Source organism: Corvus hawaiiensis, chromosome 4 (genome assembly GCF_020740725.1).
Source record: "Corvus hawaiiensis isolate bCorHaw1 chromosome 4, bCorHaw1.pri.cur, whole genome shotgun sequence".
In the NCBI taxonomy this organism is placed as follows: domain Eukaryota; kingdom Metazoa; phylum Chordata; class Aves; order Passeriformes; family Corvidae; genus Corvus; species Corvus hawaiiensis.
In genome coordinates, this window is record NC_063216.1 from 2623126 (window position 1) to 2644392 (window position 21267).

Here is a 21267-nt window from a genome sequence, read left to right on the forward strand (position 1 = left end):
CTTGATTTGGCCAGCTGAGTGAGCAATGCCATGGTCACAAAAATCAGGGCTTAATTTCTCACCTGTAATGTTGTTTTCCTGAAGATCAGAGGTTATTAAACATAACTATTAAACAGAAAATTTGACCTTCCAGGCTATGTAATGTTAGAGAAAAGTGCTTGGTGAGTGGAGAGAGGCTGAGTGCTCAGATACACCTCGCTAGGGAAGCTGTGGCCTACGCCAAGCCGACCAGCAAAAGGGCTGGGACCTTCTGCCCAAAGGCAGATTTTTGTAGTTTTGGAAGGTCTTTGCTGAAATGCATCAAGAACCCACCTGGATAAGAACCCTGGGAAGTACAATAGGAAATACTCAGTAGGCTCAGCTGCTCTGGGGGAACTCCTGCAGGCAAAATCCAGGAGAAAAAGCAACAACCAGATGGAAGCAGGACTTGCTGTTGTGCCTTACTGCAGAGTCAGTACCGGCTGTGTTATTCCAGCAGGGAGGCCAGAAACCATTGGAGGTCAGCAAGAAGAAAGGTGATGGATTGCAGCCACAGTGATGTCTTGACTTCCAAGCCAAGGACGGCAGGGTGTGTCCCGAATGGAAGTTTTCTGCATGTGCCATAGCCTTGACTCAGAGGTGGCTTTGCTGAGTTAGCTTGCGAGGGTGCCAGGGATGATGAGTCCACTAAAACCTGGCTGCAGACCTCCAAGTTTCTTACATTCCCAGTTTATGGGATGTAGTCAAATGATTTCTTTCACAGTTACCTTGCCTTTCTTATCTGATGAAACTGTGGCTTTATTCAGCCTTAGTATTTTTCTCCTTTCTCTGTTGTCTAGAATATGACTAGATCAAATTTCTCCCTTCTGTCATGACCATTAGTAGCTTAATATTTTTTTTTGGTGAAGCTTTTTTCAACAATAAAATCTCTCCCAGACTGTAGTTATATAATATTCAAGGTCACAGTAATCATAACAGAATCTGCCTCACTTAGTAGGACTGTGGTCACGGAAATGAAAATGCCCCGGCAGGATCTTTTTTTGCAGGATTTTGCTACTGCACACATAATTCAGGAGACTTGATCCATGAAAGATGACGCCATTTTTAGGCCCATTGCATTGAGCTGCTTAATATCCTAAATTTTTTAGTCGTGAGGTAGAACTAAAAAGCCTTTGGGCTTCTTCTCACAGAGCCTAAGGAAAGAAAAATGTTGAGACTACAGAATTTTTTTATATTGCTGTTGTATGCACATTAAGTGGCTTTGAATCCAAAGTGTCATATGATTGAAAATCAGCATGTTTATAGATGTACAGGGTCTTCCCAGAGATGTGTTATTATTCCTTGGGTTCCCTTTATGTCCCCCCTGCTGTCTTCTCAGCACCACAGTCCTCCATCTCTAGTTCACAGTCATCCTCACAGGAACTATTCATATCAGAGGAAAAGCTTTAATGTGACTTTGGTGGTTTCACTGTGGGTGGAGGAATGGTGACCCAGAGGGAAGCTGACCAGCTGTAAAATGTGTGGCATTTTCTTCATTCATGTTTTTCTATTTCTGATATTCTTTTTCCTCTATCCCAGACAGCTGGGGATATATTTGGTCTTTGGAAATTGGGAGGCTGCATGTGATAATTTTCAGAGAATGTCAGGACAAGAAATCTGGTGCAAATTTCACTGAGAGAGCAACTTGTTGCCAAAGGGATCTCCTCTTCAAGTGTCTTCTGACATGAAAGTACAACTAAGCCCTCAGTATTGAAAAGTTTATTGTAAACAAAGAGCCATGTCCACTCACTTGCTGCTTATGGGCTCCCCTCCATGAAGTAAACACAGGATGTGATTGTGTTGGGGCCCTGTCATCAGTGAAGCTGCGCTAAGATTGAATTTGGCTTGATCTTTGTCAGGAGCTGTCTAGCATAGCTCCTTGCCAAAGGTGACTTCAGCAGACACATAGGCACTGCTGAAGCATAACCACTGCTTAATCAAACCTTTTGTTAAAGTCTTCAAGAGCAATTAGACCTGGTTACGGTTGATACAACACTTATGTGGTAAGAATTTGTGCTGCAGACATTCTTCTGTGCCCAGTCTCTATGGGCAAGAGCAAGGAGGACTCCTTTCCTTGGTTAGTGATACCTCCTTAGGGTGAGTTGTAATAGCTTGAGTGGTTATCTCTGCAATCCTTTGTACTCCTACTGCCAGCAGGTGCTCCCTTCAGCGCAGTCTAGAAGTCTGCTAAAAGTCTTTCATTGCTGTTGCTAGTCCAGATTGAGCCTTTGACTGTTGTAAAAATACCTGCACTTTAATAGCAGAAGTTGATGTGTGCCTCCTTGGACTGCAGTGTGTCATGAAATAGCAATATCATTGCCACGTTTTCCCTGGGTAAGGATGCCTTCAAAATTTGTCTGGTGGCTTCTAATCCATCTGCGTAGGCTACAGCACTTGGACCTGTATACACTCATTGCTGTCAGCAGGATTTAAGGAAGTTTTGAAGAGCTTTGTTGTGTTGCAGCCTGGATGGTTCAGAAGTGCCCCCTTGCATTTCTGCAGGAAATCTGCACAGGATTAGACCCAAGTTTTAGTCAGCTCAGCAAGTTTGCATCAAAACAGGCCCTGTTTAATTCCACCACTGAAAGTATGGAGGAAAGATGATTTCTGGTACTGCACAGGTATGCTAGAAGTCACCTGATGTGTGGGGAGACTTCCCCATTATGCAGAAAGGTGACAACGTGCTATGCAGTGGGGGAAGATTGCTAGAGAATAAAAACACTGCCAGAACAAGAAGTTTTGCTAACTGGTCTGTGTCAACATGATGCCTGACTGTGTTATCCTAGGGCCTTGGTGAGACACTTCAAATTTCTTAAAATTCTGGCTTCAATTCTGAAAATACGGTAGTGGTGGCTACATTTGTTTGTAGTGTTCCGCGTAATTTGATGGCACTTTTAAAATTGCTTTGAAAAAACGTTTGACATCAGTAAAAATATTCAAATCTGAACTTCAAAATAAATACAGGATCTTGTCAATATGGACAAAGGTAAGGGCACCATAGACTATCACTATAGTAAGAGACCCAAGACTGTGCCAATAGAGGTTAATTTCCAAGGAAGCGTTAATTTCCTTTTCCTGTTTTTGAAGAATTTTTATGTGTAGGAGAAATGCCCCTGCTGCATAAACATTTTTTAAAATAATGGCTTTAAAGGGCATGAACAAGAGCCTGAATCCAAATGTTTTGCTAGTACTTAAAGAATCCTTGTTTAACTTGTTTCCTTTTTTTTTTTTTTAACATAGCTATTATATGGCTGGAGCTAAGATCAGTATAGGGCAAATGTGGCCAAAAACCAGTAATAGAATAATAATATCTGCCTGTCCATCATAACCTGCTCTGTTTGCCTGCCTAATACTTCAGCTAAAAAGAAAAAAAAAGCCAAAGCAGGAGGAGGAAAGGATCATTTTCTTTCCTCTGCAGATACAAGAGGGCAATTTGATCCCAGGTTTAGGTTCACTTCTCACCGTATTTACTTTGGGGACATTTGTCAATCTTCTTCAGGGAAAATAAGGAACTCCAGGTGATGTTTGCTTCTGTAAATATCATGTGGAGGTGGCAATCGTGTGCTGGGCGTGTGGACTGCATCTGGTTGTCCGGATAAATAGAGGAGCACATTTTGTGTAAACAGGCTGAAATAGACCCACAGACAAGGGCTGGAGCACCTCTTTAACTGCAAGGGGATCTGACATCACTTGGTGTGGAATACAGACCAAACTGGAGTGACTGTCTTCATTGGTGCTCTACACCATCAATAACACCTTCTTAAAACAGACTGAGAGAAACTGCTGCATTTGATGGAACAAAGGGAAGTTACAGAACGAATAAAATTCTTTGTGTGTGTTTTTGGGCTAGCTGCTGGGAAGGTGGGAACATCTATCACCCAAAGCAGAAGAACTTGATCCACCTGGGAGTGCGCTCAGCCATCTCATTGCTGGTAGCATTTGAGCTGATGCACGTTTGTGGATGGCGAGGCCATCCCTCTGCTTTCTTTTGCATCCGTCATTGCTCTTCCTGCCACAAATGCCAAGAGCCAGAGAAATCTGGTTCCTATTCTTAGACCTCAGTCTGAGTCTGCAGAGTGGGCAGTGCACTTCTACACATGAGCTCTGGGACTCATTGGGACAAGAGGCGTCCCAATCTTTTTGCGCCATAGATTTATTCAGCTGGTAAGTGGTCCAAACAAATGCAGTGTGTGAAGTTGTGAGATGCCTCATTCAGTTGCTTTTTACCTGCACTGGGTTATATTTTCCTTGAAGGGGGCTCTGGTCAGATACAGTATTAGTAAACATGTAGAAACAAGGCATGACATCCGATATTATTGTGGCTTTGTGGAGAGTTGGATTGGAAATGCCATTATCCAGCTGATCTTTGGGGAAGAACCCGTCTTGGGGTGACTTTATGATGTGTATCCCATATTGCTGCCCTATGCCCAGAAATTAACTCTGTGCCTTTCTATGCCTCTAAACTGAGCCTGAGAGGGGGAAGGAAAAACTGAGCAAAACTTTTTCAAAGCAGTTTGCAGCTTGTTCAAGGTCAACAGAGATAACTTTTTTTTCCCAGCTGCAGCAGTGGAGGGAGGAAGCACCCGGCTTGCTGCTCCCAGGTCAGTTTTTGGCCAGTTGTTCAGCTTCTTTTTCTCCGGAGAGAGACTGAGAGTTGAATTTTTTTTTCCCTTCCCTGGAATTTCGAATTTTCTCCCTTTTCCACTGGACTGCTTCAATATCAGAGCACATCAGGAGGACTTTCCACCAGGCACAGAGGGCCTGGCCCTGGGCCAAGCCCCAGCTCCGAGGAGACCAAGGGGAGGACTCTTAACACTTTGCCAGGTTTTTCCTCCACAGTGAGAGATTTTATTATTTACCATTATTATCATTTTCCCGTGTGTTTGTTAAATAAATAGCTTTTATCTCTTTCACTTTCCTTTGAGGAAAATTTCTTTTTCCCGAACCTGGTGGGGGAGGGGTGGTGACCTGCCTTCTCTCAGAGGATAACAGAACCACACTGCATGGAAGGGGATGGCTGGTCATTTTTGTTGATTCAGTCAAGCAGTCTCTATTCCCACCTGTCTTTGTGAGCCATCTGGTCATAAAGGAAGAAAGATAAAGCAGAATATCAGGAAATGTTTAAAATCACTTTAAATAATGGATGTTTTCTTAATTTACATGACCTCTCTAAGCCTCTTATGAGAAAGCAAATGGAGTGACTCGGCATAAGGTAGCAAAGATTATGCTTAGTGTTTAGACCTTGGTCCTGTCTCCTTTAATCCTGATTCAATGGTACAACTCCCACAATTGAAGACACTGAAGTAATGATTAAGTGACCTCTTCATTTCAGGCAGTTCCCTTAAAATCCTCTGCTTGGTTGTAAACATATGTGGAGAAGATCTTGGTGTTTAGATGAATTCTAAAGATGGGAGCAAATCAGTTTTCTTTCTGTGCAGAGTTCCTAGTTTCCTTACCTGACGTTTAATTATATTGTTAAAGAATTTGGTAGGCGTTCCCCATTTGGTTTCTAGATCTCTTTCTGCCATGGTTTAAAGTGCATTATTTTCTGATCTCAGCTATCTGGAAGTCAATAGGAAAAAAGCTATTGCTTTGAGGTAGGTGTAAAAGAACTGCCCTAAATGACACCACCATAGGAAGACAATGGATAGAGGAACCACGTCTGCAATGTGATTTTCCCTTATTACTGATTTTTCCAATCCATCATGCTGCATGCATTTGGGTTCATCAAGTAGCAAAGGACTGTAACCCACAAGGCCAAGACTGCAGAATTAGGGATGCTCTGGCAATCTGATTTTGGCATGCTGAAGGTATATTCTCCCTGTAAGAGGTTTTTCTCCTTTGCTTTGTGCTTGATTTTTGTAGACAGTCATGTCCAGTGACATGTGCTGGATTGACACAAAATAATACGGATTATATGTGCAAAATAATATGATTGTATGTAATGTGTGTTACCATTGTAAGCACGGATCTTGTGGATGAAAGGAGCTGCTTGTATCTCTAGCCAGACACACTGTACAATAATTTCTGCTCTGTCTGAGAGTTGCACATACAAATGGCACTTGAGCTTTGTGTTCTTCACCTCTGGATGAAAGCTACCTTTCTTTATTCAGTATTTGCAGGCTTGAAATTACCAGCCTGTGCTTGTTTTGGTTGCTTTTTTTTTGGGGCAGGAACTGAATACTTTTTATAACTTTCAGAATCTCTGTGGTAATTTTTGGTCAGGAAACCTTTTTACGAGGTTCTAACTCCTACTTTTGAAAGTGTTTAACTTCTAAGTGAGGTAAGTGCTTTTGGAGAATTTCACATAAGTAATTATTCTATTATACATTCAAGATAATAGGAGAGAAAGCTCAAAGGAACTTGTTGGAAGTGGTGTAGGTAGAGCATGCTGTAGGCTGAAATAAACCACAGCCCTCTCTAGGCTTCAGCTGCTGTTTACCTCTTTTTAATAATGTTTGCTCTTCCTTTCTTTGTGATATTTTGGCACATCATGTGGATGGGGACCACATTAATTACTACTTAATTCAGCAGGCTTGGGTTGTAAACTGTAAGTTATGAGTTGATGGGGTAGGAAAAATAGTCCTTTGGCCCAGACTCTGCTAGAACAGGGAACTGAGAGTCAGGGAAGAGACTATGGCCTGTTTGATATTGAGTGTATGACTGGGATGCTGCCTGGTCACCATGCAAGACTGGGCAAGGCTCTGAACTCCCACTCCTTTAGCTGTGCTTTTAAGGAAGGATTGTGAAGCATCTGGCCCTCAGCTAGAAAGTCAGAGCGCAGGAAATGCCTTTGCTCGTAGCATTTGCCAACTGTGGTTTCTGGTATGTTGGTGGGTGGGTTCTCGACGTGTCCATCTTGATAAGAAAATGCCTAAAGCCAGACCCCGCTCATCGTTCATCAAAGGATCATTTTCTTTATCTCCAGTCTCAATTAAATGTAGAGTTTCTAAAAGCAAAAACACACCGTGCTCCTCTCAGAACCACATTTAACCTCTTAAGCCTAGTTATGTGCATCAGGAGTAAGTAAGTTACAGTTAAGGATCAGGACTTATCTTCCCAGTTGAATCAATTTCTCTTGACTTTCTCCAAAGAATTTTGTATCCCCTGAAATTCTGCGTGTCGTATCTTATCATAGATGAGAGGTCTTTTTCAGGGAAGGCTTTAGAGGAAAAAATATAACAAAAGGTTATAATGGTTCAAAAATTGTCCCTATTTTGTTTTTGTAAATTATAAAAATGCAAACATAAAAATAGCCTCCTGTCTAGTGAATATTATTTTTCATATTTTTCCCCCTAAGGAAGAATGGAGCAAGAAAACATCCCATGATTTGATTGGGTTATTTGAGAGGTATATAGTCTAGATTTTGTGTTTCTAAGAAGTACACTTTGAAAAAATGTGTTTGGGATTCAAATGGAAGCGTGTGGACAAAGTTGGGTTTTGGAAAAAGACTATTTAAGAAGAATGCGTTTTAAATTATGCCGAAAGGAATAAAATACCAGTGAAGGATCACACTGCGCTTGTTTCTTTTCCGTACAGTTTCTTACACTCCCAAAGTATCTGCTATCTACTAATCTCTGGGTTCAGAACTGGTCAAGGCCAGCTGTTTTTGTATAAGTTCCCAAGTGTTGTAGATGTTAATTTAAATTGCATCAAGTGATGCAGGAGTCTTTGTCCATGGTGGTGTTCAGAGAGGCAGGACCTGCTGCTGGTCCCGTCCCATTAGTGAGGGGTGGCATCTCCACTGGGAATTGCTCACTGGGTGAAGCCCACACAGCCACGAGTGTTCCTCCCAGCTGTGTATTTCCAACGTTAAAAAGGAGCTCAGTTTAATCACAGAACATCACATCAATAATTGTTATCTTACTTGTTGGCAGACCAAAACGAATTCAAATGGAACAAATGGTTTAACGCTTCCATCCTGCTTTTAGGTTCTAGCTTGGCAAGATTCTACCCTGGCAAGATTCTACCCTTCCAAGCTGAAGGGATTTTTCTGCTTTCTTTGTATTCTGAAATCCTTTCTTAGTCTTAAGCTCACAATTTCACAGCAGCTTCAGTGTAAATAAATGAATGCTGAGGAAAAAGCTGCAAACCTTTCTCGAAAGAAAAAAATTGCTCTCAAGTATTAGAAGTGCTTTAAATCCTGCCAAGTTTCTGAAAATGCTTCTGACTTCTTTCAGACTTTTCTGAAATGTTTATTTGAAACATGTTTTTAATATTTTTGAAGAGTTCTAGTGAATTAAAATATCTAGTGGCCATTTTAGTGAGATATTGCTAACTATTGCCATGGAAACCTTGAAATGTGAGAAGCTCTCTAAGTGCAAAGGTGATGCCAAAAGAACAGGCTTGTCTTCAGTTGCCTGTGCTTTGGAATGATAGAAAATTCAGTTTCTGAATATAAGTTGTTTCGATTGGAAGGGTAAGTTCCTGTTATAATGGCTAATTTTAGGAGGAAGTTTGTAATACTGCATATGCTTTAATCTCTCCCGAACCTCTAAATCCTGTAAGAGCCCCTGTAGGAGGAGTTCCTGGAATCCTTCCCATCCCATGAGGCTTATTCATAAAAAGTGACACTCTGAAGCTGTCTCTCAGGTCACAAAACATCATCAGGGCACGACAGTATAGCCACAGCTCTAAAACACAGGCTGCAGCTTTTGGCAGATCTGGAAGGGGAGGTTGGCCGTTTGAAAAAGAAAATTATTTTTCTTTGTAGCTAGTGGTTGATATTTCTCTATGCAAACTGAACTGCTACTGACTCTTTTGATAGCTATTTTATTTAAATCTCCTTGAAGACAAGCCTGCCAGCTGTTTTCGGGAAGGTTACATTTCTCTTAAGCCATTTGTTATCAGATTTTCCATCTTTCTATGAGGAATTGAGTTGAAAGGGAGGCTATTGGTTAGGGGCAGATTGCAGAGAAAGCAAACCCATCCCAGCCAGTGAGAGCTGACAAGGACTGCTTTTATGTTTAGTAGTGGCAAAGGAGATTTTCCTGTTCTTTGAGTAGCAAAAGAACAGCTGAGGTTCAGACCCTTCACCATCTTGCAGCACACCAAAAACCCCTCCAGGCTGGTGCAAGTTTGGCAAAGGTCTGTTTTCATACCCAAATCCTTAAGAACACTGTGCAGTGGCATGGGAGGCCCAGGAGAATTGTACAGGGATGCTGATCCTTGTGAGAGTGGTCAAGCTATGTGGTTTCAAAGATTGTGAGAAGAAAGTAAGTAAGTATTTATCAGTTTCCCTTAGACACAGGCGAACACTCACAGCTGCTTTTCCTGCTATCATCTATCACTGCAGATGGGAAGAAATCATGGGCTTGAGCGTTTGCTCAGACCTGGCCTATCCTGAGGGTGTAAGGTATGACCAGAGAGCCACTGTCCAGGAGAAACTAGGAAGTAGATGTGGAGTACCTAAAAGAGTTGTTCACATGGTATTTCTACTAAATTGTAACAGGCTCCAGGTACTTCAGTGAAGAAATAAGTGGTAACACCTGGGTATGCAGAGAAATAACAGAGAAAAGATACAGTTGGGTCTTTTATTACACTGGACTAATTTAAGCCCTCAGATCGTTATGCCCTGGTGCCCATGCTGTGATGCAATTACTGAACATTTATCACAGAATCAATTAATTTGGAAAAGACCTCTGATATCAGGTCCAATCTATGAACAAACACCACCATGTCAACTAGACCATGGTACTGAGTGCCACATCCAGTCTTTTTTTACACACCTCCCGGGATGGTGACTCCATCACCTCCCTGGGCAGTCCATGCTGATGTCTAATCACCCTTTCTGTGAAGAAATTCTTCCCAATGTCCAACCTGAACCTTCCCAGGTGCAGCTTGAGACTATGTCCTGTGCTATGGTGATTTAATTTTAATTTCTTGATGCCCTTTTATGTCTATTGCCATGCAATAAATTACTTCTTTCTTCTTTTGAAAGCCTCTGCAGTGCAGAGGGCAACACCTGTACCTGGCAGAGCCCCAGCTGCCTGCCTGCAGGGGGCAAGGAGGAATGCTGCTGTGCAGGGAGAGCTTTGCTCCATGGGCCAGGTGCAGTGGGGTTTGCAGTTTTTTCTTTTCCCACTGCTTTCCTCTAAAACATGAGGCATGAGCCATGGCTGGAGGCAAGAATCCAGCCTTGATGGAGTGCCATCCTGATCTGATACGACAGGCCTTGGGAAAGTGTTCAGCCTTACCCTTTGTTGCTTTCAAGAGGGAAATCCCATTAGATAACCACTTTGCAGATGAGACTGAAAGATTTTGTGTTTAGATTTCCCGAAGACAAGAAGAAAATAAAGAAAACTTTTTTTGTGTGTGGTTTCATTTTGGTCTCCTTCAGGAAAGGAGAACTGATGGAAAAAAATATGTTAGATGTATCCTGTTTCTTGAATAGTCCACGAAGTAACACAGTTAGAGAATGCAATAGTACACTTCTAACACAGTTTAATGTCCTGTTTGGTTCCTCCCTGGAAGAAGTTGGCAAGGCTTGCTGCACAGGGAGAGTAAATTTGACACGTTGCTAGGTCATCTTGGAAACTGCAAATGGATTGGGACAGGAGTGCTAAGGAGATTTATCAGCCAGCAGGAGTTGTGAGTCTCAACGTTAGTGTAGAGATTAACGTGCCAAAGAAACCTCTGTTGTGAACCACAGACGTGGAGGGGTAACAGAGACGGTTCGGATCCACTCCTTGCCAGTTTGCTAAAGTGGATTTGAATGAAATTGAATGTATAACTAGCCCCTAATTTCCAAAGCATTTTTGTGTGGGTTTAGCAATCTGATTCCTGTCAAACCCAATGACTGTCATATTGACGCAAATACCAGGCAATATTTAGAAAATTTGGGAAAGGTATTTTGCCAAGCAAGAGAAGAACCCAACCCCTCTCTTTTAACATGCATTCCTATAGGAATCAGAAATACAGAAGAAAGGGAAAAAGCATACTGAAGTGTTGACCATTCTAACGAAAATCATACTGTACTGGTCTTTTTTGGGGATTTTTTTAAAGTTTTCCACTGGCTGGAGGCTTTTGAAGGAAAGAAAAGAAAAGACTCATCTTCTGTCTTGAATTAACTTTGTTTAATGATTAACAGAGCAGTGCAGTATGTGTGGTGCATTTTAATTAAATCAGAAGAGACATGATTTGGACAAGATTTTAGTTTCACTTTGAAAGTTATTAAATAAACTGACACTGTTTGCTCTCCAAAAGTTCCTGGGAGCATCCGGTTAGCTGGTAATCCCTGTGCAGCTAGTGAAACAAAGCTGCTTCTAAAACACCTAAGGGCCAGTACCAGATAGTAAAAATGACTAGTCCAGTCGGACAGGGACATAACTGATCATTAACCTGCATGAAGCAGGGTCCTGGTCTGAGGATCCAGTTTCAGTTCAGGGATAAAAAAGGTCCAAACTGAATATTTCTGGTTGAGTTTTCATTTTGAATACCTCTGAGCTGTTCCAGTGGCACAAGCTGTTGAACAGTTGATGCCTTTGGTGGAATTCGGAAGGGTCTTGAAAGCTGAATTTATTGGGTTGTTTGTGAAGTGAGATCCTGACTGGGGCTTGGATGTTGTTCACCAGTAAAATTCAGAGCATCATAAGATGAGAGATTTGGTACAGGAACGTCTCCATAAATTGGCCCAGCAGGAAATGCTCTTCTCCTTCCAGAGCTGTGTGCCTGTGCACACATTTCTATCAGCTCTCCCAGCAGAGAAGGATCAAGCCCAAAGCCTGGACTCAGATCCCGGCTTCAGACTGGAGCAAGACAGTGGATGCTCTTGCTGGCATGTGGTGGCACACAGGGGTGAATAGATCCAACATTTCCCGCTCTTGAGTTTGCTGTTGTTTACTGATCTGCCTCTTAAGGAGCTGTGGCTGAGGCCTCCACCCATGCCCTCTCTGCAGTAAAATCAAGGCAGAGCCTGTTTTGCCTAGAGATGCATCTATCATCTGTGATTGTTACCACACCTACCACATTGTGGCTCCTTCTGGCTTTTGTGGCCCAGCTTGAAGTGAATAGTTATCTTTGCAGCATGCCGCCAATATTTAAAAAATAACATTAATAATCTCATATAAAACCCGTTGTTGAAATTACCTATTGCCAGAAACAGTTGGGGCAAAGATAACTTATATCTGCATTATTGGCAGCTGTATGCAGCTTTCTGTTTTGTGGGCTCTGCAAGTATTATCCTACATGCCTGTGAGCAGAAGTCCTACAAGTCTGGGCTTTGAATGTTATCCTTCACACTGATAGAGCAGAAATTTATTAATAGCCACTATAATTCAGATATAAATGAGAGATGGCAAATTTTAAAGTTTGAGAACCAAAATAATAGATGGCTTTTTATTACTGTGAGAATTGACATGTGTCCCTGAAATGCATAAAGCACAAGAGAAGGGGTGTGGACTTGTGTGGGGAAGCAGCGGCCCTTCCATCTGCTGCTGGTGGTGGCTGAGAGAAATGGGCTCCTGCTCAGAGCAGGAGGGGACCAGAGTCTGCCCCTCACCTGTGGCAGTGGCAGGGCATAGGGAGAAGTGATAAAGCCTTTGTGATTGCTTCCCTCATACGCTTTTCCCCGTTCCAGTTGTCCAGTGACCAGAAGGTATCTGTATCCTGGTGGTTATATGGACACTATTGTTTGGATCTCCATGTTTATTTGAAAGCAGTGAAAACATGACATAAAACCAAAGCTATGCTTTGGTGGAGGTGGTCTCTCACACCCATGAAATATTAGGCTGCTTTATTTCTGGATTGTGCATTTCCCCATAAGTGACCAATAGAGAATGCAAACACCAGCAAATGTGTTTTTCTGATCAAGTTTCAATTTACAGTGGTCGTTCTCCTTGGAATATGATTTTAACACTAGTCTTTGAGTTTGTTTTGTTTACTGTTACAGCCATACATGCAGTCAGTAACTTTTCCACGTGAAAAGCAGGATAATATTACCTCACAAACTGAGGACAGTCAGAGAAAATTCAATTCTCCTCCCTGTAGAGGAACAAACTCCTGCCTGCACTGTCCAGGGCCATCCTGTCTCAGCAAAGCAGGCATCAGGTAGGATTGAGCACTGCATGAGCTCTATATGGGTCTTACCTGGAGCTACATATCTTGGAAGTGTTTATACTTTCGACCTGCAGGCTCTTGCATTCTAACCAACAAGGCTTGTGTTCCCAATGCTGCAGAACTTGTCTATGCAAATAGTTCTGTCTTCTGATAAGGCATTTGCTACCTGATAATGTGTCAGTGTGAACATGCAAATTCTGCTTGTGTGTGACTCCATGATTTGCACATGCATGTGCCCAAACCTACATACCGCAATTTGAGTATGTATTTTAATCCATAAGTCCACGTACATAGCTGGGTTTCACTCACAGGTTTCACTGAACACGTTCACTTTTTGACTCTGCTGGTGTTTATAGGCACCCAGGTAGTTATAACTGTGGGATAGAGTTAAAAAACGAAGGGAAGAATAGATATTGTAGCTGTAGGATGGATTCTTGGTATTGAACCCTGAAAGAGCTTGGAAAACTTACGACTGGGAAATGGCAGAGTCTCCGTTACTTGAGATATTTACAGCTTGACTTGGAAAAAAAAAATACATCGTAAGAGACAGCTCAGCATTATTTGATGACAAAGTGCATAGTCTTGTTTTTGTAAGTACTCAAGAGATATACTCTGAGAGCTTATGTATGAGCTGCCAGATTTTACCTACAGCGTGTGATTTAATACACAAAGTGGTGTTCATCTGTGAAATAAATTCCCCGCTCACATGCCAGTGCCCTAGAATGAAATCTCCTAGGATGGTGAATGCAGATGCTTTTTGCCCTGTGAGATGCATCCACTGAGTTCCCTGCAGTGAAATGTATTGGGGCATTTCAGAACAGACCTTAAAAAAACCAACAGAGTTTGTCTACTCCGTGAGAACATGAAAGAGACTGTGGCATCTTTCATTTTCCCAGGGAGGGAACAGTTAAAAATATTCTTCAAATAAGGAGCAGATGTTAATGTCATTAGAATGGATTTTCATAAAAAAACAGAGTTCTCTTGCAAAATGACAGTAGCTTTGCTAACTTCTCTACAAGTCTGCCTGCTTATTTCAGGCTTGTGGCACAGAAAAGGCAGTGCAGGGAGAGCTATTTACTGTCTCTGAAACCAATCAGGTACATTTCTGTAAGTTACTTGCCTGTTCTAAAACTGCCTCAACAAAGAGCTGAGGGAACATGAAGGTGTTTGAACAACGAGACAAGCACAGTGAGCATTGCAGCAACTGTTGACAAGCAGCATCCCTGTTGACAAACAGGTACAGAAAGGAATAAGCTACATATGGAAAGGCATGGTCTGGACAGTGCATATGCCTCTGTCAGGTTCTAAATTCACTACCATTTCAGAAGAAAAAAAGATTCACAGGCTTTTTTGATCAGCTCACTGAAAACTCAGCCTTGCCTGCAGGAATGGTTAAAGGAAAAATAACAAACAAAATGTTAAGTGGTTCTCTGGATGACCTCTGGACATTCTTACTGTTAGTATGAGTAGACATTGGAACCTCCCAGTAATAATTTCCTTTTGGAAAGCTCTCATGTCTCCTTCCTCCTCCTCATTTTACTGCTTTTAATGTTCAGAACATAGGAAAGGCCCTGTAGTTCCTTTCATTGCTGCAATAGATGACCCTACACTCTTGTAGAGCCATTTGCCTTGAGTTCATTGGCATGAATGACACCTCACAAGTGCTCTGGTGCAGTTAGCATTTGTTTACTCTAGTTTTTTTCTCTTTCTAGTGTTTTCCTTAGGGGTTTTGGTGTCCTAGATCTCTGAAGCATCAGGATGTACAAGGAAGGCAGGTTGAGATATGTCTGCTGCCTCATCATCGTCTGTGCTTTAGATGCCCATGTGAATTTTTGAGATTATCTGGGAGGTGATTTGCCTCTTCCTGCTCCATATGCAAGATCTTCACCTCAGGGCCACAGTGTACTGAAAATATCCCTCTTGGTTAAGTTACTGAAGTAAATAACAAACATTTGGCTTCCAAATTATAAAGGGATTATGAAGTGCAAGGATCTATAAGTGACTCAGATCCTCCTCCCACTTCTTTCCAAAGGGGTTGCAAGCATGGCACAATCTGTTTCAGCTTCTTTCAGGGGAGCTAGTTCTGCACTGCTGCAAACTTAGGGAGCTGCTGGATGCACACCCAGATGAATGGGACTGCTTGGCATTGCAGGGCTTGGCCTCGGCTGAGCCCTCCTTTGTGCTGCAAACAGAACGATCAAATGGCCCTGTAGCTCTTGTTAGAACAGTGATGTTCCTCAGCTGGATGGACCTTATGGCTTAAATGATGGGCACAGCTCTGGGGGCAGCTGGGGTGAGGCCTCCTGGGCACTCCCCAATGCACCCACCAAGCTGCTGCTGTGGCTTAGCCCAGGTCCACGTGGCAGCGTGCTCCTTGCTTTATGCAGTGGATTGACATCTGTGTGTCCAGAGCTGCCTGTTTGATCTTGCAGCTTTGCAAGCGTGACAAATCGTTGTTGTAGCAATTTCTGGATGGAAGAAAGAATTAACAACAACACCGGTGCTGTCAAATGAAAAGTTAATTTGGGGGATGCCAATGTGCAAAGCGTGTTGGGCAGCTGTTGACAAGGATGCCTGTCACAGGTAACACTACAGACAGATGCTGATACTGTTTGGAAGTGGGATTTGCCCACCTTATTTATCTTCAGTTCCTCATTTGCAGACAAAGACGGCACACACCTTGAGGATAGGCTTGCATGGCCAGCGTTGCTCATTGCTGAATCTATGGGCAAATGAAATGTATTCTCAATAGTGCTATAGAGGTGTGGGCAAGAAGATGCAATTTGTTGCTAGAGGTCTTGAAATTAGAAATGGGCTGACCGTGTGAAGCGTTGTGTTTCATCTGGACTGAAGTTCTCTTCCAGAACTTTATAATTCAGAACAGTATTTGGAAAAGTGAAGCAAGAAAAGCTGTGATTCTTGAGACTGTCCAAAGAGGAGTATTTTAAAATGGTTCTGGAGTCTACTACAAGTGGAAGAGGCTTCCCCTGTTTCTAATGGCCAACAAATAGAGCTATGCATGACAGTACGGGCAGATTTTCTAAAAATCTGGAACAATTATTTGAAGATGTAAAGTGTAGTGCTTTAGAGGATAGTCAATTTGCTTTTATTTTTATCCCGAATGGAAACAGTTTTGTTGGTGAGCACTGCAATAATCTGATTTATTCCAGGATGGATTGAAAAGAGTGCAGAACAATCAACTGGAATAAAAAATTTCTGTAACACAGTACAGGTTAATAGAGACCTGTATTAGAAATCTGTAGGGCTGCCTTGGAACCCAATTTAGAATTTCATAAACATCAGCTCTTACATCTGGCATCTGATTAAAATATGTATTTTGGAAGAACAGTGATACGATCTCTGTTTAACTAATGCTCTTCCAGAGGGAAGAATTCTGCTTCTGTAATTCCTCAGCAGTAGAAATGCCTTTTCCAGGAAGAGTAAATATGCCTCCCATCTCACCAGCATTTTTAAGGACGCTCTGTATTCACACTGCCTTACATGTTCACCTTCCTTTAAGGGCAGGGTAAAACAAAAATATAGCAATGGCCTGCCTGCTGCATCCTCGTCTCATTTGCAGCTCTCTCTGCAATCACAGAAGTGGAATTCGTATTTTCCTCCCTTGCCAATCAGCACTATTGGCCTTTCCTTGCTCCAGACCAGAGCTCCAGTATATTTTATACACCCAAAGATTGGGGGTTTAGTGTGCTTTAGAACAAAGGGCTGGGTCTACAGAAGATGTGCATGAAGAAATAGCAACTTCTTGGGGTACTGCAGACCTGTTTGTGTGTGTGTGTGTAAAGAAGCCCTTGTTCATGCTTGCACAGGAATTGTTCAACTATTGTAAAGCACAGAATTGTTACTTTTGCACAAAAATTCTATCTCCTCAAAACCGTAGAGAGAGTTTTTGGGAGGGAGAAAAATCCAGTTATTGCCTATGGGATTTAAGCGGAACATAAATTAATATCAGTGTCCCGAGCGAAGTGTGGCCATGGGATTCTTGAAAGCTCTGAGGAAAAGAGTCAGGGTTGAATCTTCCTTGGCCATGCAGCATTGTCCATGGCTTTGTGCAGAGGGTGGCCTGGGTGCTCACTCCAAGGTAAGAGTGCCACCTGCTGAACCCACACATTCCTTCCCACAGACAGGCGAGCTTGCAGTGGAGGTTTCCCTTTGGGGTACTAATCCATCCATACCCACTCCTGTAATTTATGAGGGTTAACAAGATCACAGCCTGGGGTGGAATAGCTGTAGGACTGCACAGTAAGTGGTTTCAGTTTGCTCACATTTTTGGGCTTTAAGGGGAAGGGGTATGAGAGCCAAGCGTATGAAATCACGGTAACTGATGGTGCCCCCATTTAAATCCCTGTTTGCACTTCTGTTTCCTGCTTCATTCACTGGGTTACGTGGAAGAACACCGAGGACAGTCTGTTAGGCTGGATTTAGCTCCAGCCCTGTTTTTAATCCTGTTGTAAAACAAAAGATGGTTTTACCTTGAGTGCAGTTGAGCTTGCAGCAACTCCCCACCTCCTTGGATTTGTTTGTGTTTGGAAATCACTGTCAGTCTTGAGCTGTCTGATCCAGCTTGACCTTTCACAAGTCAGATTGGATGCAAGTGCCTGCAAAAGGCTTAGACAGTGATTTAGTATGAAAAGGGAGAACTGTTCCCTGGACCATTATTTTATATCTGGGTCCTCTCATCTCTCGGCAGGCTGGAATGTGACTTTCCTACCAGCAAATCCGTGCAGAGGCATCTCTGTGCAGTGCTGAGGCTGCTTGGTGCTCAGGCGAGCTGCCTGAACAGAATCCCTTCTTGTGAAAGCTGAATGGGAAGCAAGAGTTTGTCAGTCAACTTGGGCAGATGAGAAATCTGCAGGAGTTTCTGTAACTGGGGGCCCAGCAGTGACAAGGAGGATCTATTAGAGAGAATACAGTAAAAAAGAATAATAATCATATGATCACAGAGCAGAGGGGGGTGAAGGGAGGGGAGGGGGATACAAGATAGATAATGAGCTTGACAACAGGCAAATACAGAGTGTCATTCCAGGAGCTCTACAGGACCAACCAAATGGTTAACCTGTGGGGTGGAAAGAGCATCCAATGAGTCTCGCGTGCCTGAAAGGATAATGGCATTTTTATTATCTCATTCCACGCCCTGATCATCCGTCCATTTGCTCCCTGCAGCTGCCAGCAGTTTGCACGGATTCATACGCTGCAGACATGATCAGCAGATCATACTGCAGGCAGAACTTGTCAAGCCTTTCCAAGTGAGTTGCCAGTTTATTATATCTGTATGGATTTAGCCTTTTGGTGTTGTGTAGGAGGTGCTGGATGGTGGCAGTGGCAAGGGGAGCAGAATGGTGTAACAAGCTGGGAAGCTGGTTGAACTGGGGAATGAGCAATGGATATAGATTGGGTTCTTTTGCTTCTTTTTCTGCTACATTGGGCTCTTCTGTGTAAAGTCTTTGTATTTATGGATTTCTCTTACCTGAATTGTGGAATTTAAACTGTTCAGTGGCAGAAGGATATGTTGGGAGAGCTGGCTGCTAATCGGAGTTCTGCTGGTGGGAAGTTTGCAGAAGTTTCACAGTTTGTGTGAAAGCTTTCACGTAACTCAGATTGCTTCATTTACTGAGTAAGTAAAGTCCTAATGGCACATTCATCCCCGAATGTGCAAGGGAAAGCAAGAGAAGAAAATCAATTAGCCTGTGTAATAGTGCCAATAATATAATCTGCTTTATTCCTGTCCTGTATTGTTTTGTTGGTCCACTTCAGGAGCTGATGGGTAGGAAACAGGACACTACTATATTTCTAAATTGCTGTGATTTATATAAGGGTTTGGTTTAAAGCTTGGGAGAGGTTTTGAAGAGCAAGTGGGATTTCTGTATGCCTGTTTTTTAGAGTTTCCAGCATGAAATCCTGTGCTCTTGGAGGGAGAGGGAGCTCAGGGATTTCCAAAACTCAGCCCCTCCAAGAAGTCCCTTCCAGGAATCTAAAATCCCTCATTGTGATTTCAGAAATTGGGCAATAAATAATAATGTAACTAAGAGCATGTCAGATGACACTTTTTGGTGTGTTGTTCTGTGGTGAAATGCAGCCACAAGCCACAGTAGCCAGCCCTCCCATACCTCTGTACGGGAACAGGGAGCAGCCGTGGGGGAGCACCAATTTCTCTGCACTCAGTGTGAGGGGAAAGCAAGGGGGGGGAAGGGGCAAAGTGGGTGAGATTTGGGTACTTTAGTGATTTTATAAGTGGTGACAACATTGACTCGTGATACCTAATGTGGGGAGCTGGCCCTGAGTGCAGTGATCCAGGCTGGACCTCTGAGGTGATCTTGAGATCCTTTCTGGTCTGTGCTGGGGCTGGTTTGGTGAGGTATCAGGGTGTGGCTGTTTTGTTTAAAATACTAGAGACCATTGGATATCCTTGCTGGGAGATATTCTCCTCCACTCCCTTTTGGGCAGGAGAGGGAACCAGCAGTGTGCTACCTTTGCATCTGGCATATCTGTTGTGTTGTGCTGGGAGCAATGCCTCAGCTTGTGTGCGAGGTGAGTTCACTGAAATCAGTGAAATTATGTCTCGGTGAAAACAATCCTTTTCTCTTGGAGTATGATTAGGTACTATACTGCTGTTTTCCTGTATCTTGGGAGTCTTGGGCCCTGTAGCAGCTTCTAACAAGAGCAGACACACCTTGAAAACCAGACATGGGTTTTCTTTTGTCAAGACTCACAGTAGCATGCTTGAGGAAGAAAAGCAAAGTTCTCTTTGGCAAGGACTCTAAAGAGAAATCAAATGCGTGGCCAAAACTTGGAAACTGATTTATTCCCTTGCAACAAACTTCTCTGTGACCTCAGGCCAAAAGAGCGAAGACACCTTTAGCATTACCCACAAAGGCTTCTTCAAAGCATTGCTCAGAGAAATAAATGATGAAATACTGCCCTTCCCAGGCTGAGGCATAACGTAATCATTCCAAGTGCTCATGTCTTCTCAGGAGATTGCAGTGGAAAAGAAAAGGGGTATTAAAATCATTATAAGTTAACTCTCTGGAGACTCTCCAGGGAAAAGGAGGAGGCTGTTATTGCATTATTTTGAATGAGGTACAATGTGATTGTTAACTTCTTGCAAATGTCCTCTAATGGCCCCGTTATATGATCATTTCATCTGTGTTGTTTAAAGATATTTTCTATGCTTTCAGTGTACTTGTGGTAGTTGTAGAAAATTTTGTAATTGCTAAATAGCTGCATATAATCCTGTTAGCATTTGATAACTAGAAATTAAAAGCAGAAGCTCTCAGTGTAGCCAAGAAATCATTCTGGTTGGCCTGAAAACATGAAATCTGTTTAATAAATGTATAGGGATTGGCTTGGCTCGCTGTGCTGGACACTAAAGTGTTTACTGTGCAAGTTCCTAGAGAAAGCAGAAGTTCTCTTTGCCAACAGGTAGAATATTTTCTTCCAGCAAATGATAACTTCCGTTCAAACTTCAGTTTGGTTGTTGGAAGCTCACTTTCTGGCAGCATTTTCTTCGTATTGTAGCTTATCTTTTCTGTTTCCTGGCTGAATGTTCAAGCCGGATACCAGCTAGTTTTTTTAGGAGAAGAGAGGGGTTGAAGAGGACCCTTCTCCACAGACAGCAGTAGTGTTGGTGGCACAGTGTTATCTGGTTAATTCTGCTCCAAAAACTGATGCTGTTAATTTTCTCTTGAAGCTTGCTCTTTCCCTCTGGTCTTCTCTTCTGATCATGCTCTTCATTCCCATTCCCCAGTGGGAAAAGGCCTGAATCCTTAATTTGTAAAAGCCTTTTTACAATACTGAGGTAATACAAGAAGGACATAATGTAACTACAGACAAGACACACGAAGATGTTAGCCTGTAGTGAGGTTATTTGTCTCTGTTTTGGAAGCAAAGAATCGCGGTCTCAATTTCTGAAAATGGCTCTTCCCCAACAGTGACAAGTCTACAGGAAGCACTGAAACAATTTTGAGAGGGAGTATCTTGGGTGGAAGAAACACTGTGGCAGAGAAAGGACAGGTTTGTAGGGAAACCTCTGAGGTTTTGCAGCGTTCTTTCCTCAGTGAAAGAAGTTGTTTTCAGCATAAGAAAAGCACTGGCTGTCAGGAGCACAAAGCTGGAGTGGAGTTTTGAGCATCCACCTCAGTCTTAAGTCATGACTGCAAGCACCAAACATCTAAAGTT

General features: G+C 42.6%; 1 protein-coding gene across 8 annotated transcripts in view; it reads left to right on the top strand.

Annotated features, from left to right (window-relative positions):
* CALD1 (caldesmon 1) overlaps nt 1–21267 on the top strand; it is a 175707-nt gene that overhangs the window by 109762 nt on the left and 44678 nt on the right. The window contains exon 1 of one of the 8 annotated variants that reach the window (XM_048301133.1): nt 18116–18338. The exons of the other annotated variants lie outside the window; for them this stretch is intronic. Within the exon in view, the coding sequence (XP_048157090.1) occupies nt 18292–18338 (47 nt within the window). The 5' untranslated portion in view covers nt 18116–18291. Of the gene's footprint in view, nt 1–18115; nt 18339–21267 lie in introns of those variants that run through there. 8 annotated transcript variants of the gene reach the window in all.